General features: G+C 33.2%; 1 protein-coding gene across 2 annotated transcripts in view; it reads right to left on the bottom strand.

Annotated features, from left to right (window-relative positions):
- Positions 1–751: 751 nt before the first annotated feature.
- The window catches only part of LOC120345356 (transient receptor potential cation channel subfamily M member 1-like), a 29,979-nt gene continuing 15,714 nt past the window's right edge, over positions 752–15,016 (bottom strand). The window contains exons 22-41 of one of the 2 annotated variants that reach the window (XM_078114944.1): positions 14,719–14,936; positions 14,229–14,343; positions 13,519–13,624; positions 12,998–13,121; positions 12,006–12,196; positions 11,514–11,649; positions 10,898–11,012; positions 10,059–10,140; positions 9,472–9,580; positions 8,812–8,912; positions 8,132–8,280; positions 7,676–7,726; positions 6,461–6,600; positions 5,420–5,790; positions 4,792–4,908; positions 4,193–4,368; positions 3,736–3,824; positions 3,208–3,385; positions 2,750–2,934; positions 752–2,179 (exon numbers count right to left, since the gene is read on the bottom strand). In XM_078114944.1, coding sequence (XP_077971070.1) covers positions 2,002–2,179; positions 2,750–2,934; positions 3,208–3,385; positions 3,736–3,824; positions 4,193–4,368; positions 4,792–4,908; positions 5,420–5,790; positions 6,461–6,600; positions 7,676–7,726; positions 8,132–8,280; positions 8,812–8,912; positions 9,472–9,580; positions 10,059–10,140; positions 10,898–11,012; positions 11,514–11,649; positions 12,006–12,196; positions 12,998–13,121; positions 13,519–13,624; positions 14,229–14,343; positions 14,719–14,936 — 2,931 coding nt within the window. In that variant the 3' untranslated portion in view covers positions 752–2,001. The remainder of the gene's footprint in view (positions 2,180–2,749; positions 2,935–3,207; positions 3,386–3,735; positions 3,825–4,192; positions 4,369–4,791; positions 4,909–5,419; positions 5,791–6,460; positions 6,601–7,675; positions 7,727–8,131; positions 8,281–8,811; positions 8,913–9,471; positions 9,581–10,058; positions 10,141–10,897; positions 11,013–11,513; positions 11,650–12,005; positions 12,197–12,997; positions 13,122–13,518; positions 13,625–14,228; positions 14,344–14,718; positions 14,937–15,016) is intronic. The other variant, XM_039414779.2, reaches the window with a different exon arrangement.

Raw genomic sequence — 15,016 nt, 5'->3', positions numbered from 1 at the left:
ACAAATCGCTGAAGTTTGATTATTTTCAATAAAGAAATAAAAACGCTGTCATTCATATAAAAAACGTCTGTTTTCAGTGCCTAGTTTTTGTTTTGTGACATCTTCAAGCTTTCCTAATATACGGCTGATATCTAAAATACTGCAGTGTGAAATCCTAATACCCATACGTATACATAAGATACCGGTATAATTCAATTGTTACGAAATAAACGTGCTTAAACTGTGATAATGATGTAACAATAAACGATATCTAAAACTCAAAAGGTACCACATGAAGGGTTAAACTATTTCACTCAAGTTCGGCGGGCCATTTTAAATCGTCACGCTGGCCGTAATTGGCCCGCAGACTGCGGTTTAGAACCCCTCATCTACACTGATAAATATGCCATAGTCGTTATATTTGAATACAATTATACTTGAGTTAGGAAATACAGTGTGGAATCGCACCTCAAAATTAGGGGGGGGGAGGGTTGTACCCTAACATGGTACACAGCCTGAGTTCAGGTTGTGCGCCATTCTGGTGCGCATACTTCAGGAAGTCCGATTAAACACCTGGAAAGCTGTCTAAACGAGGCTTTATAATTGGTTCTTCTTTCTTGTGATGCTTTTATACATGTAGAAAAAAATGTCCACTGCAGCCATCAGTTCCTTGTTCTAACATGAACGAAGTTGTGTGCCTAATTTCATGAAGATATTTTTATTCAAGAACAAGTTGGAAGGCGCTTCACTGCTGTAGCTTATTAAAACTGAGTTTTGCCAACAATAGAGGACTTTATTGATCAGCACAGTAGTAACTAGTAAAATATATTAAAGGCATAAAACGGCAGACCAGTTTGACGACATGTCAAAGGCATTGAAAATAAGTAATTGGGGGGATAGGTCAGTTTGCCACAATCTCTCTTGATAAGCTTGGTTATTTTAAAGCTGGACACATAAATTAGGATATAGGCAGTGGTGGGATTCAGCCGGTTCTATAGAACCGTCTCACGGAATTTTATGAGATCAGCGAACCGGTTAGCATCACTGATTACTGTCAAGGTTCTGTTCGTAACAGAACCGGCTGACAAAAAATTTGAATCCCACCACTGGATATAGGCAAACTAAAAGCACAGTAAAATCATGACCTGCAAATAACAAGAATAGCACTAAAACATGCCAACAAATATTAAATAAATTATATAATGAAGGCTTATAAAGTTGAATGCAAATATTCCACTTCGGTCTACAAGAACAAATATTATAACTTTAATTCTAACAACCAATTCATTTTAAAATATATAGACGAATTTAGGACTTTTTTCAAATTCATTAACTACCTATATTCTTTGGTAAATCGTATTTGAAAAAAAATTTGATGTCACACTATCAGTAAACTGCTGGTCGAAGTTGAGGCGAAAGGTAAGAAAAGAAGCTAATACAGTATGATGAATAAAATAAACAGGTTTTAAGAGACAAATAAAATGCAACTGACACTGGCAAGGTAAAACAATACATTGTGTATATTGAAATCTTAAGAAGCGGAGTACTTAACACAAAAGAAAAAAACGAGTTTTGAATACAATAAATTCCAAATACTATGATTGTAAAAAATTGTGCACTAGTAGAACAGAGCTGCATGGCTCAAACAGATTCATATTATCTAAGAATAAATAGTGGAAGCAGCATTTTTGAATATTTTAATTCATTATCAACTGCAGAATTTTTAAATAATTTAATACTACTATTCACATCCATTGCTACTATTTCGTTCCACTAGAAAACATTTTTTTAACTGGTTTCCTGCATAGAACCTTGTAGAAGCGGTCAGTGTGAAACTGGAATACTGACATGTTTCCATATGAAGAATCATGATATATACTGATGAATCAGAATTTAAAACATGTCAAAAAACACAGTAAGAAGCACAAACCAAATGTCACAAAAATGACTTGCTAAAAACCACTAAAAAATAAGTGTAAAATGATGATTTGTTGAATATTCTTATAACTTTTGAGCAAAATTTCAACAAAGTAGTGGTTTATCATAAGTGGTAGTTCCAGTACCTGATCTAGATAACAAGTTTGTTTTTTCATCATATTCATTTGCATCTTGATTGTTAGTTGAAACTGTGGCACTGTTGTCATGATTTATGCATGCATATCTAGACATGAATGAATCAGAGTTGCTGCCGTCTTCGTTTCTAATGGAATAACAAAATATAAATTAAGAGCGGTGCTAATTCCTGGATATTTTTTTCTGACCTGAAGAAAAATTCTTTGTATACTTCATAACTGCAAAACATTTGATACTTATTTCAAGTGGTTTTGAAAGTTGATGCATACAAACTGGTTTACATGTTCATAATCATCATTTTGATTCAAAATATTCACCCACATGCCATTTCAAGGAACTTAGAGCCAAGTTAAGTCTATCTGTGGCTTTTGGGGACTAATTTTTGATTACTGCAACTGTACCAGAACTCTTCAGAAGACAGAAACTGGCCATGAGTAATTCGATTCATACAAGTTAACAATAACTACAAATCTATCTCAATGAAAAGTGTCTGCGCAGTTGGTAAAATTACAATTAATACGTCACCCTCGACATCTTGCTGATGAGCAAATGCTACAGATTGTCAAGAAAGTCAATACTTGGTGAAACATCCAATCATTAAATAAAGTATAAAAACAAGCAAAACACTATAGTAAATTTGGAAAAGTAATAGGGCAATAATTAATGTTTTCTTTCGAAAGAAAATATTTGTACTTACTTTGATGCTGAGATTTGTTTCAAATTACAGTTATTGATGTTGAAGATGGGAGTTGGTGTTTTAATGAATACAGTGTTATCATGATCTAGTATTTGACTGGAAGACAGCGCAGAATTTTCTTTGACAGTGGATAGTTGTTTTTGACACTCTGACACTTTCAATGAAGTTAATGCTGTGTTTTCCTCCTAAATTTCATAATGAGTAAAGGAGTTCATTTTTCCATTCACTACCTTGGTATCAAATATAAACTATACAACTTTTAAGGGCTTGGTTACAAAAACATATGGAATATTGTAAATATCTTCCTTGCTAAAAGGATGCAAAATTCTTGTGAACTAGCAGTTTTCATCTCTTTTTTGTGTATATAGAAATTTCAACAAAGGTCAACATGGTCTGTTAGATAATTGTACAGCCCAGCAACAATAAACGTAATTCAGGATGAACCAAATACTACACACCTCCAAATTCTCTTTCAATGCCTTTTGCAACTTTTTTTTCCGCTTATGTCGGCGTTTTCTAACGCTTCCCCTCCTATGCTTAGAAGATGCTGATTTAATTGATGAGGAACTGTTGTTGGAATAAAGTCTTGATCTAGTACGATGATGTCGTTTTCCCCTTCTCGATGATCTCCTAGGACTGTAATAAGTAAATACAGATAGAACAATTATAGTATGCTTAAACATCTAGATTGATCTATTCCTGTAATTCGAAAGTTTTCATCTAGGCTGTGATTGATGAAGGTGTTGGTCTATCACACAAATATCAAGTATTCAGTAAGGAAAATAATTTTTAATGAAAAAAAATGTTGCCAAGAGAATTATAAAAACTTTGTTTGATATCACTCACACTCATGTATGTTTAACTAAACCTAACATACCATTAATGTTTTGACACTATCATCATTGAAACTCTCAATCATTATATGAAGACACAGACCTACAGCCAGCCCAGTAAACTACCAAAATGATTAAGCTAAAGTTACTTACTGTAGAGAAGGTGGTTCATCTTCCCATTCATCCAATGATATTCGGTCTGATTGAAAAATCGGAGATCTTGATTGATGAGAGAACTCAGGCTACAGATTGGAAAAAACAAAAAGGAGTAAAAAATACACATTGGTATTGTTATAATAGGTAATAGAAAGTCATATTGACAGTATCATATACTGGCATAACATATATTGCTAAGGAAATGAATTTTCTGGGAATATTAGCTCGGCAGTTACCATAATTGACTAACACCATAGGCTATTGACTCAGTGGTGATATTTAGTTCATCAAATTTGGCTCAAAAATTTAGGCAGCAATTTGTCTATTGCAAATGCCACTTGGCAGATACCTAAATATATATATACAATCCTTCAAATCCCTTTGGTATTGATGCCAGTGCCACACAACATCAAATGTGAAGATTTAAAATAAAATTTTTTAATAAAAATAGTACCTTATTCAGCCACATTTCGAATGGAGTTTGAGGTACTGCAGTTGAATTAGCATCATGCCATCTTGATGTATCAATGCAATCAGTAATACTTTTATAAAATGATTGATTCGGAGTAGCAGATGAAAGAATAGTACGTCGAATACCAGGAGAATTAAGGTTATGATTGAAACTTGTACCTGAAAGAAAATCGAATAAATGAATTCCTCTAGCATATAGAAAATATTATTTTCAGAATTTAAATTCAAGCTATTGGTTCACAGATCTCCATTATAATGAACTTGAATTACTGTCCTATCCCCTATTTTCCTCATATTAGTAAAATACTGAAACTAACCTCGACTGAAGCTAGCATATTTGCATGCATTTCAGGCACGAAACATGAACACTCCCAATATAATTTGATCTGACTAAAAAGTTATGGCACTAACCCAAACTATGTATGCATCACAAAGTTAACCCAATGCTCATTCTAAACACCTTATCCAGCGTGCAAAACAATTTTCAACTTTTCTAACCAAGCGGTTACTCTACATGGTAGGGAGGTATAGTGATTAAAGTGGTTTGTAGAATTGATAAATCCACATCGTGTACAAACATACTTTGATAATTTGGATCATTATTTTGAAATCCTAAACCAGGACTATGTGTCATTCGTCTAGATTTCGTAGAATCGTTTCTTTCTTGCATTAGATTGAGAAGAGGATAAGAGTTTGGACCTGTAAGCAAAAATTAGAATGTTAGATTCATGACAGTATAATTTAGTCAAAGATATAAATCAAGGTGACATTACTAATACCAAATTCATTGAAATATGCAATATTGATACGATCATGAAGCAAGCCATGAGATAAATCAACCATTCAGGCATGTTCCAAATATATAGATATCATTTATGATTCCACAAAAACAAAAATAATCAATATATTTTTTCTGTCTATGATACTTTTACGATGGCTATCTGGCAGCCCTGTAAACTGTCCCCATAAATTGACAAGGCTTAACAGTTAGACTAGAATTCACAGAGCGAGGTTATTTTAATTGGTTGATTCCAAATCCTAATATGATCAAACAATTCATGCACAAGTAAAAAAACACCACGTGACTAGGTAATGATATGTAGGGGAAAGACAAAAGTATGCAAAAGAAATCAATGATGCAGCTTTCTATACCATGTTAATGCATATGAATGAGGTTTGCCAAGACAAAAAATAATAATAAAAAGAATACCTCTTTTTAATTTAACTTGTTTTTCACTATTCAGCCTTTCATTTTTGTTGTCTTCTACTGGCGTCAATCCGAGTGTGCTCTCCAGTCTTTCTGGACTGTTTATGACAAGCATGGGTAACTTGGTTCCAGTGTTGAACTTTTTTTTGACAAAACGTCCAGAACCCTTAATTCGTTTTCTACGCTGTACAAACGGCATCCCGTACTCTTGATCATCAGATTCAGATATACTAGAACAAGATCGTTCATTCCCAGACAATGCTTCTCGTTGAGTATTAGAACTTTGAGGATACTCGGAAGGATGAGCATCTACAATGGGTATATTATCACTGAATCGTATCTTTGGTTTCTGACTTGTCCCAAAGCTTGGTTTCCTGCAAATTTGTATAAAAATACAGTAATATCGACCAATGAGTCGACAAATCAACGACAAATATATCTTTAACTTGGTAAACATTGCCTCCTTCGAATACTCTTTAGAACTCAAAGCAGAATCTTAGTCATTGAACTTATGTGTGTATTTTTCGGATAATTCAGATAACGAAAACAATTGTTGAGGATATATAGAGCACAACCAGTATTGACAAAATGAAATAATTTACGAACGAAATTATGCTGCTAGTGTCTTTAACAGTAATCAGTAGTTTATTTATCCACCATACTGAAATAGAGCTAATGAATAAACAATACAAAAAGAAGTCAAATGGCACTTCAGGGTGGAGGGAGGTACGAGACACCATTACTGGTTAACGAGCAGCGACACCATTGGAACATGTCATGCCCTGATCAAGTTCTTCCGTATTAAAATATTGGTAAGTTACATCATTTTGCTAACAATGGTTGTGCTCTATCTATACTCAACTCAACATGAATATACCTATTGGCAATCATGCGCTAACCAGATAAAATGAATTCCTAATGATTCATTTAAAATTTGGCGGTTCACACAATGAATCTTTCCACATTATTCAAATCTATTTATATTCGCAACTATTAGAAACCAGACTATATATATCCTACCATCTTTAGTCCAAAGTGTTTTACCTGATTTCAACGGGAGTATTTTCATCAACGTAATCTGAAGGTAGAAATTCACTCCCTGATACAATATCGTCTGTTGTTTTTATTGGATCTTGATATTCAATCCCTACACCTTCATGATCGTCTTTCAACATCAAAAAATCCTAAAACAAGATTTGTTGATCAATTAAAGTCTACATATACCAGATACCTTATGTTGCCCACCCACTTTAATAGCAACGAGTGGTCTTGGGAGCATATCATCTTACTAGAGGAAGTTTTTTTGGTTATTTATGTTTTAAAAGTATAATGAATTCACAGTTTTGAATGAATCAGTTTTCGGTCGATTTCGAAATATATTGTTCACGATTTCATTGCAAAATCGGATATTCAATGTCATACAACAAGTGCGCAGTTGATGCCGTTTTTCTTTGTGATATATACCTCGAAGTAAAATTTGCACATCGAACACCGATAATTTGTCACATAAATGACGTTTAACAACGGAATCAGGTTTTCTAAAATACTTCAACACGCCCGAACCACGCTGCCTATCTCTTGAAGCAGAGCAATCATGAAACTATCTCGATTCGTGAATAATTTTAATAAGCAATACCGGGATACGAACACGCGAAATTGCTTTATAAGCATTGTGACGTAACAAGCTGAGATTATAATTTATTACGTCAAACGTCATGCGGCGGTTAACCGGTTAATTCTACCCGGTTAACGGTTAAAGTGTTTTCCCTGAAATTCCCAGCCCTAATGACTATATATAACATCTATTTGAAGATCTATTTTTTGAGGTACAAATAAGTTTAATACCATTTTGTACTTGTATGCTCAGGCACGAATAATGTCAAAAAAATACCAAATGCTCTATTCTAATGCTCACTATGCTATTATTCCAACAGTTTAATCGCTAAGGCTTCACGCTATGCATTATTAGGTTGCTTTGTAAGCATATTAAATACTAACGTGTCCAAAAAGGTGATTTCTAATGCAAAATCTGCTGTTTCAGTAGGTAATTTATGACACATATGTGCCAAATTTGTACATAAAATTTGGCATACATCTCGATTTTGATGTGAAGTAACCTTATTCGGGATCTGCCTATCTAAACTGATATGGCAGTTGTTCTAAATTCTAGAATACTAAATAAACTATACAGATTGACATATTTGGATGTATCTGACTCATCTTCTAATAAGCATATCATGCATTTTCAACTTGACTCACCGACATAGTTACAGTTGTCATTAAATGTTCATCACAAGTACAGAACACAGACTTAGAAATGTTAATTAAATAGTATTACAGGTGTATTACCCGTAGAAATATAGTTAAATATAAAATGTACTTTGAACCTCTTAGTGGCATTTGAATGTATTAGCACATTGGTACCTAAATATGAAACATATTTACATTGGTTAGAAAAAGTGGTATTTATTGTTGTTCGAAAAAAAAAATTTTGACCATTCTTCTTGGCTCTCAGCCATATAATGTCAAGAAAAATGCCAATAGATACTGATTTTCAACAATACTTGCTACTGGGACTTCTTATTGAAAATTACGGAAGGATCGAAAAAAAGAACCAAGCACTGGTTATTTTTTAAACTTTCACTGGTAAATCTTTTCTCTGTCAAAGCCTAAAACAGTGTCCCCTTCCCAATTAAAAAATTTCTATATTTATACCTGGCAAGACACAGATTTTTGTTCCGAATCCACAAAAGGTCTTGTCATCAATGCATGATAACTTGAACTTTGAAGACCGGAAGGTGTTTCCAACATTGTAGGTCCATGTGCATTATCCATAGAATTCCGTTTTAGAATCTCCATATTACCTTTGAAATATTGAACAACATCTATGATATAGATTTTATGTAAATGTGACTGTAAATTTTTTACCAATGGAAAATGACGAATCAGTCAAAGTATGTTAGTTTACTAATCAGTAGTTATCGAGTTAGATAGGGTTGTGGAGTCTGGGGAATATCTGCACCAGATTCCCATCTCCTGAGCTACTAAAAAAATTACTCCAGACTCAAGGAGATTTCAATTCAGATCCCCAACTTGAATAAAACCTAAGTTTGATTATGAAAAATTTGGCGTAAATTTCAATCTCGCCTTAGACTCTAATATCAATTGAAATATGCCAAACTCTTAATTCAACCACTCTGGTTCTAAAAAAAATTTCAGTAATTTTTGGTAAATTTAAAACGGATTAAATTCAAAATAGAAAATATGAAACAAAATTAGTTCAAATCCAAGCAAGAATATGAAACACATAAAACGTCAAAGTGTTCTTTTGAACTTTCTCACTAGACCTAAATCTCATTACGAGAATATAATCATTAATAATATTCATAAAATACCAGTTGAATTTGTTTTTCTTAATTTATGTTCGATGAGAGCTGCTTGCGATAATCTTTCTGAAGCATGTCTTTCACGATTTTTTGTGTTGTGGCTTTTAAATCTATATTGATAAAAATATATGAAAAACTGAATGACTTGATAGTGTCCATCAACAAACTGAAGAACTTTCTTAGAGTTAGAAGAGCGACAAGTTATAAATTAAACCTTTTGATAAAATGATGACCAAAAACCTTTGGCAACGCGACACAGCACTCAGCGAATCCAAGAGGAAATATGAAAATAGAAACAAGAAATTTGAAGTATTAAGATTTTAAGGGCCCTTTCCATTTGTAAACAATGAAAACTTGAAGTTTATTGGTTGATTGGTTCTCATAATTTTTGCTTGAATATATGAACACGAAGGTCAAAAGTCAAAACAGTCTTTCCATGAATTAGAGTAAACAGTAAAATTTTGGGTGAAAATGGGACTTCGGATGATGATATTGATAATAGACTTCTGGTGAACTCTTCCATCTTCAAGCACAGAAAATGGAAATCATTGGTTCATTAGTTGCACAGAAAAGTAATTTTTCACAACGACACCCCAATAAAAACAACAACAACCAAACAAAACATTCACAGGTCCTATCTGTGGTCAAAAATTCTAAATCCCATCATACCTTTGCATTAAAATATTAGAAGGATTCCAGTCACTTAGTGTGCTCATTTCTGAATCTTGTCTTAATCGATGAATATGAAATCTCATTCTTTCTCGCATTGTAGCAAAATCTGAACATAATATTTTACTTTGAATTCGAAGACTTGAAGATGTGTTTAAAAAAAAAATCTTATAAACCAGTGCGCCTAATCAAATGTATGGATCAGGTAGTGCTTCATGCTTTATTGCCTACGCACAAAACCAGTACCAGTTATGCTTCAGGGAAGAAAAAATCAATCGAAGCAATGCGCCTTATGGTCCGGAAAATATGATACTATAAAATGTCTGTTTAACTAGAATTCTATGTTGCAAACCTGCAACTGATAGATTTTTGGCAGAAGAATAAATATGGTTATTCTTACATTCACCATTTTAATACGAATTTATTTATAAGAGGGTTTTTGAATTTCCAATTTGTATTTCGAAAATACTAAAATTTACTCACCACATGACTCATTTGAATGATTTTTTTTAGCATAATTTCATTTATGAATTATAATTCATTTATTATAGTCATGGAAGCAATATATTTTATATATATAAACTTACTATCTTCTGTATCATATTCATGTTGAGAATCTTCACTGCTTTCATATGGACCATCCACCAGCTGAGGCAGGGTTCTCAAAATCTGAAGGTAAATAAAGCATATTCAGAACTGAAAAAACGGGTATTACTGGAGCAGGGCTGGGCAAAACAGGGCTGTGAAGTGGGCAAAAATTCACACCAGACTCCAAATCCAAACGCATTACAAAACAACCTGGACTTCTACTCCTCATCGACCATAATTTAGACTTCAACTCCAGCTTAAAAAAGATGTTGAAAAGTTGACCTTTCAAATTTCACAACAATACTTTTATGGCTAGCTTCAATTTTGTTGTGAATAAAAGGATTCTCATATTGTGTATTTGTATTTTGTACAAACTTGCATTTGAGAGGAAAAGAAAAAAATACACACTAGGTCTATAATCGGAAAACCATTACAGGTGTACAGTGATACCTCCGCAGCCAAACCTAATTCATTCAGGATTGGCATTTGACGCTCTGGTGTTCGAGCACCGAACTTTCGTTGGTGTACAGAAGCATTTTTGACTGTCATTTGAGTCATTCGACTACTGAGGTATCACTGTATATCTTTAAAACTAATAAAATTTTGAGGAAATCAACAGGTCTCAGGGAGTCCAGAGAAAACATGTGAATATAAAAGTAAGAGCTTTCTCGAAGAAGAATTTGCAAAGCGATTGGTTCAATATTTAAAAATAAAAACAATATTTTAACAACAATTAATCAAAACAAACTTTGTGTCCAAAAATGATCTTGCACCAAATTGAGTTTGCAATGAAGATCATCTGAACGAATGACAAATGAAAAACCATCCAATGTCATACCTTCATATTCATTTCTTCAAGTTGAGTTAATCTTTCTTCAAGAATACGAAGCTGTGATGTAATCAATCTATCATGCTCTTCAGACTCGTCAATAAAGTCCAGAATTCTTTCCATTCTGAAATATTATTTTCATGAGATCTTTCGCATATTTGCTCAGAACAAGTGTCTGGGCAAGTTACTATTTGGACATATAAGGCTGCCGGCTTCAAAAAAATCCAATAATTGATTTGTATCATTTTTTGACCTAAATACTGAAAATTTTTTCCTAATTCCCAAGAAAGTTGAATACCCGGAACATAGGATATTATAGCCTAGAAAACTTTAGAATTATATATTTTACAACTATATCTGAATGGATTTTAATTAATGATAAAAACTTTAGTTCCAACTAAATTTCAAAATTGATGGTACTTATGATGGATGTCAATGATAATTGAGAATCACTGTAAAATTTGAGATAAAAAATTACTTTTTCGCAAAATTAAAAATTTTATGAACAAATTTACCGCTGCGTATTCAATTTAATATGAATATTCAAAATCAAATCGACGGATAACGAATTTGGGAATACCAACTGTGATCCCATGAATGTCCCAAATTGAAAAATGGGCCCAACCTGTCAAAAGGTACTTTAGCCATTTCTAAGTCCTTGCTCGTATCTTTCTTAAAATCCTTTTGTCGGAAGAAATCATCCAAACAATCTTCTTCAAAATCATGAAGCTTCTCAACATCTTCGTCATCAAGAAACAATTCTGAAAAGAGTAAAAATTACAAGTAAACGTGATAAAACTTGAAAAAAAAAAGTTGATTTCAACCATTTCCACAGATAAGAATAAAAAAACACTACAATTTTCAGATTACCACACGAGTGTATAATGTAATCAAGGTTCTATTATTTATTATGTGAACATGACAAATAGGTACATTCATGAAACACTAAGTTTTTCAAATGTACTGGAATGCTTAAGAAGAAGATAATTTGGTAATATTTAAGAAAAATAGTTGAACAACAGCACTGAAAACATGAAATAAATTGATAAACTAGAAAGTTTACATTTGAATGCAACCTAAATAGAAAGCCATGAAAGAGAGAGTTACAGTAACTTACTTAGTCCTCTATCAGAGTTGAAAATTGATTTTTTCCGCTTTTTCAGGCAAAGTCGAACCAACATAAATATATAACTGATGACAATGAATGGTGGTGGAAGAGTGGGACGGAATTCATATTCAACAATCATTCCATAGCGATGAAATTTCCAAATTTTGTCTGATATATTCTTTACTTTTGTGAAAGTATTGCTTAAATAAAAAATTCGTAAATAATAATAGAAGAATAGTTTTGTTCTAAATAATTATCATGTATTTCACTCCAAACAAGGCCACTTTATTACACCATGGGTGATATATGTAACTTAAGATGCCAGCACAGATAATTCTAACGCTTCAAACGCTGGGACACCTAGCAAAATTCTGTTGCAAAATACACGATTTATATTACAAAAACGTGTTTCTCACTGCATTCGTTTGAAGTCGGTGTGACAAAAAATTTAAATAGCAGTTTCTTCAGAAGTTTATGCGTTTTAAATCTATTTCTGCAAGAACCCCTAATAATGCCGTAAGATCAATAGCAAATATAGGCAATTTTTGTGCTTGCAACTAACAGAAAGCCTAAATTAAATAAAGGTGCGACCTGTGGCTTCACCCAGTTACTTGTATTTGGCCCGGCAATAAAAAAGGTTGCACACCCCTGGTGTAAGGTGTTAGGAATAGGGGTCCTATCTAAGAATACGAGCCATCATCATAGTTAGAGCCATAGAAATCAAACCCATAATAATGTAACATAGATTGGATATTAGCCTTTACCATCACACAATAGGTAAGATTATGAATATAAATTAACATTTCACACTTGATACGGCATGCGATATACATTACAAATAAATTACACCGCTCACTAAGTTTTAAATATGTCGCAACATTGTGGTGTACTGATTGCAATAGCCTACAATGAGCCCTATATGCAATATTGGCTTTGTCAGAGCTTGTGCAAATACTGACCTACTGACTAAATATCTTAATATACAATAATACATGACTCACTTAAAAACAGCAATCAGCATGTTCAGCAGAAGTATATTGGCGACAAGTAAATATAACGTCATTGCCGTGGGAACAATCCAAGATCCAACAACACATAAAGTTGTGGCATTATCTTTACTACAGGCTGAAAAATGTTGTATGAAAATATTATTACTAAGATAACCTAAGAAATATTGATTTTTCAATGCCAGGGTAGTTTTAATATTTCAGGTATTTCCCACCAATTTAAATCTTTCAATTTGTATTTGAGACAAAATTCACAAAAAAAAAATTCCCTGATGAAGCAGTTATTCAGCCTTTAAAATTACAATGTTTTGGACATCGCTATTGACAGCATTCAGTTTTCTATTCACTTTATGAAAATAACTTTTCCTCTTGGATAATTAGAATTGGGTTCAGAAAATAATGAATATATTCTGACACCATTTGGGTCTAAATTTTCAGGTCAAGCTGTCGATTTTCTATTTTAAAGTAAAAGCCTTCACTGAATGAAGTTTTAAAAAAACTAAATTCCAACTCACGATCAATTTTTCCAGCATAAACTTCTCCATAAAGCATGAAATAAGGTTCAAAAACTACATCACGGATTAATGACCATTTCGGAGATTCGTCTGGATACAGGATCGCCTTGAAATCAATGAGTGAAATTTTACTATTTTTCACCAGTTGCCTTCTTTGGATTTAGGATAGGATTTTACATATTTATCCTGGGGGAGAGAAAAGTCAATAAGACGGTGTAATCATATGGCGAACCACGGCATCTCGTCCGGTTAGCAGTGTATGTCGGGTATGGGATTAGTTAGCAAGTTATTTGTATTCGGAAACATGGACGTCATAGTGGATGAAGCCGTAACTGACCAGCGGTTACGGGAACCACCCTGCGACGGTGTGTGAAGTCCAGCAATCCTCTCGCAAATAACTATCCCCACATGAGATTCGAACCTGCCAACCCACGCAGGGTAATCAGAGTTGGGTGACAAGTGTATTTTCCCAGCTCAGCGTGATGCGCCATGCACCCAACCAGAATTGTATTTACACCACCTAGCCAGAACTGTAGTATTTATTGTATGTACATCATATTCAAGATTGTAATGTGATAATGTCTTAATAAGGTAATATAACCTCTCTACATGGCAGCCCAATAGCCATCTCCAAATGACGTTTATTGAAGTGGCAATTGTCCATCCATATTCATACTGGTTGATGTTACGATGAGAAAAAATATTCATACCTGTCTAGTGACTCCAAAACTGATGAGAACAACAGCAAGTAATATAATAAAAGTACCAAGATCAACCATCATTTTACCCATCATCATCACGTACGGACCAAGATATTTACTAACACTGAAACACATGATAAATAAAAATTTCATTTACCAATCAATGAAAATAAAATATGAATACAGATTAAATACAGAATAGATAAAGTATATAAAAAAGTAATGACTGATCCCATAGTCAAAAGAGGTTGTGATTAAATGCCATTCCTGAATTCGGTAGGCTATATATACGACATAATTTCGTAAGTTTAAACAAAAGATAGTAACTTCAATTATTTGAATTTTTGAATTTGAATGAAATTTGAGCAAAATATAGGTTCATTGCGAAAAAGACAATTTATAACAAAACATCAATTTTCACAACTATTTAAAGATGGTTTAGCGTAACCAATTTCAAATTATTCTAACAAAATTTCTTTATTGTCTACAAAACACTCACCTGAATATATTCAGTAATCTGATGTACCATAAAGCGATATTTACGCAATATAATGCCCTTCCTATTTTTAACAAATATTCATCTTGCATCATTCTTAGTACAAAGCCAGAGAAGAAAGTTAACAATAATACTATATCAACTCGATGCCAGAAATGTCCGAGCCACAATTTAAGCTTGTTAATTCCTCCGCTTGGCTCAGAAGCAATTATTTCTCTCATCTGAAATTTACAAAAAATGTTTAACAAAAAAGGGTTTTACCACTTTGCCCAGGTTATGCCGAACCGAAAAGATTCCGGTC

The sequence above is a fragment of the Styela clava genome, chromosome 8, assembly GCF_964204865.1.
Source record: "Styela clava chromosome 8, kaStyClav1.hap1.2, whole genome shotgun sequence".
NCBI classification, from domain to species: Eukaryota; Metazoa; Chordata; class Ascidiacea; order Stolidobranchia; family Styelidae; genus Styela; species Styela clava.
Note: the sequence above shows the minus strand (reverse complement) of the source record. Positions and strands in the feature narration are given on the sequence as shown.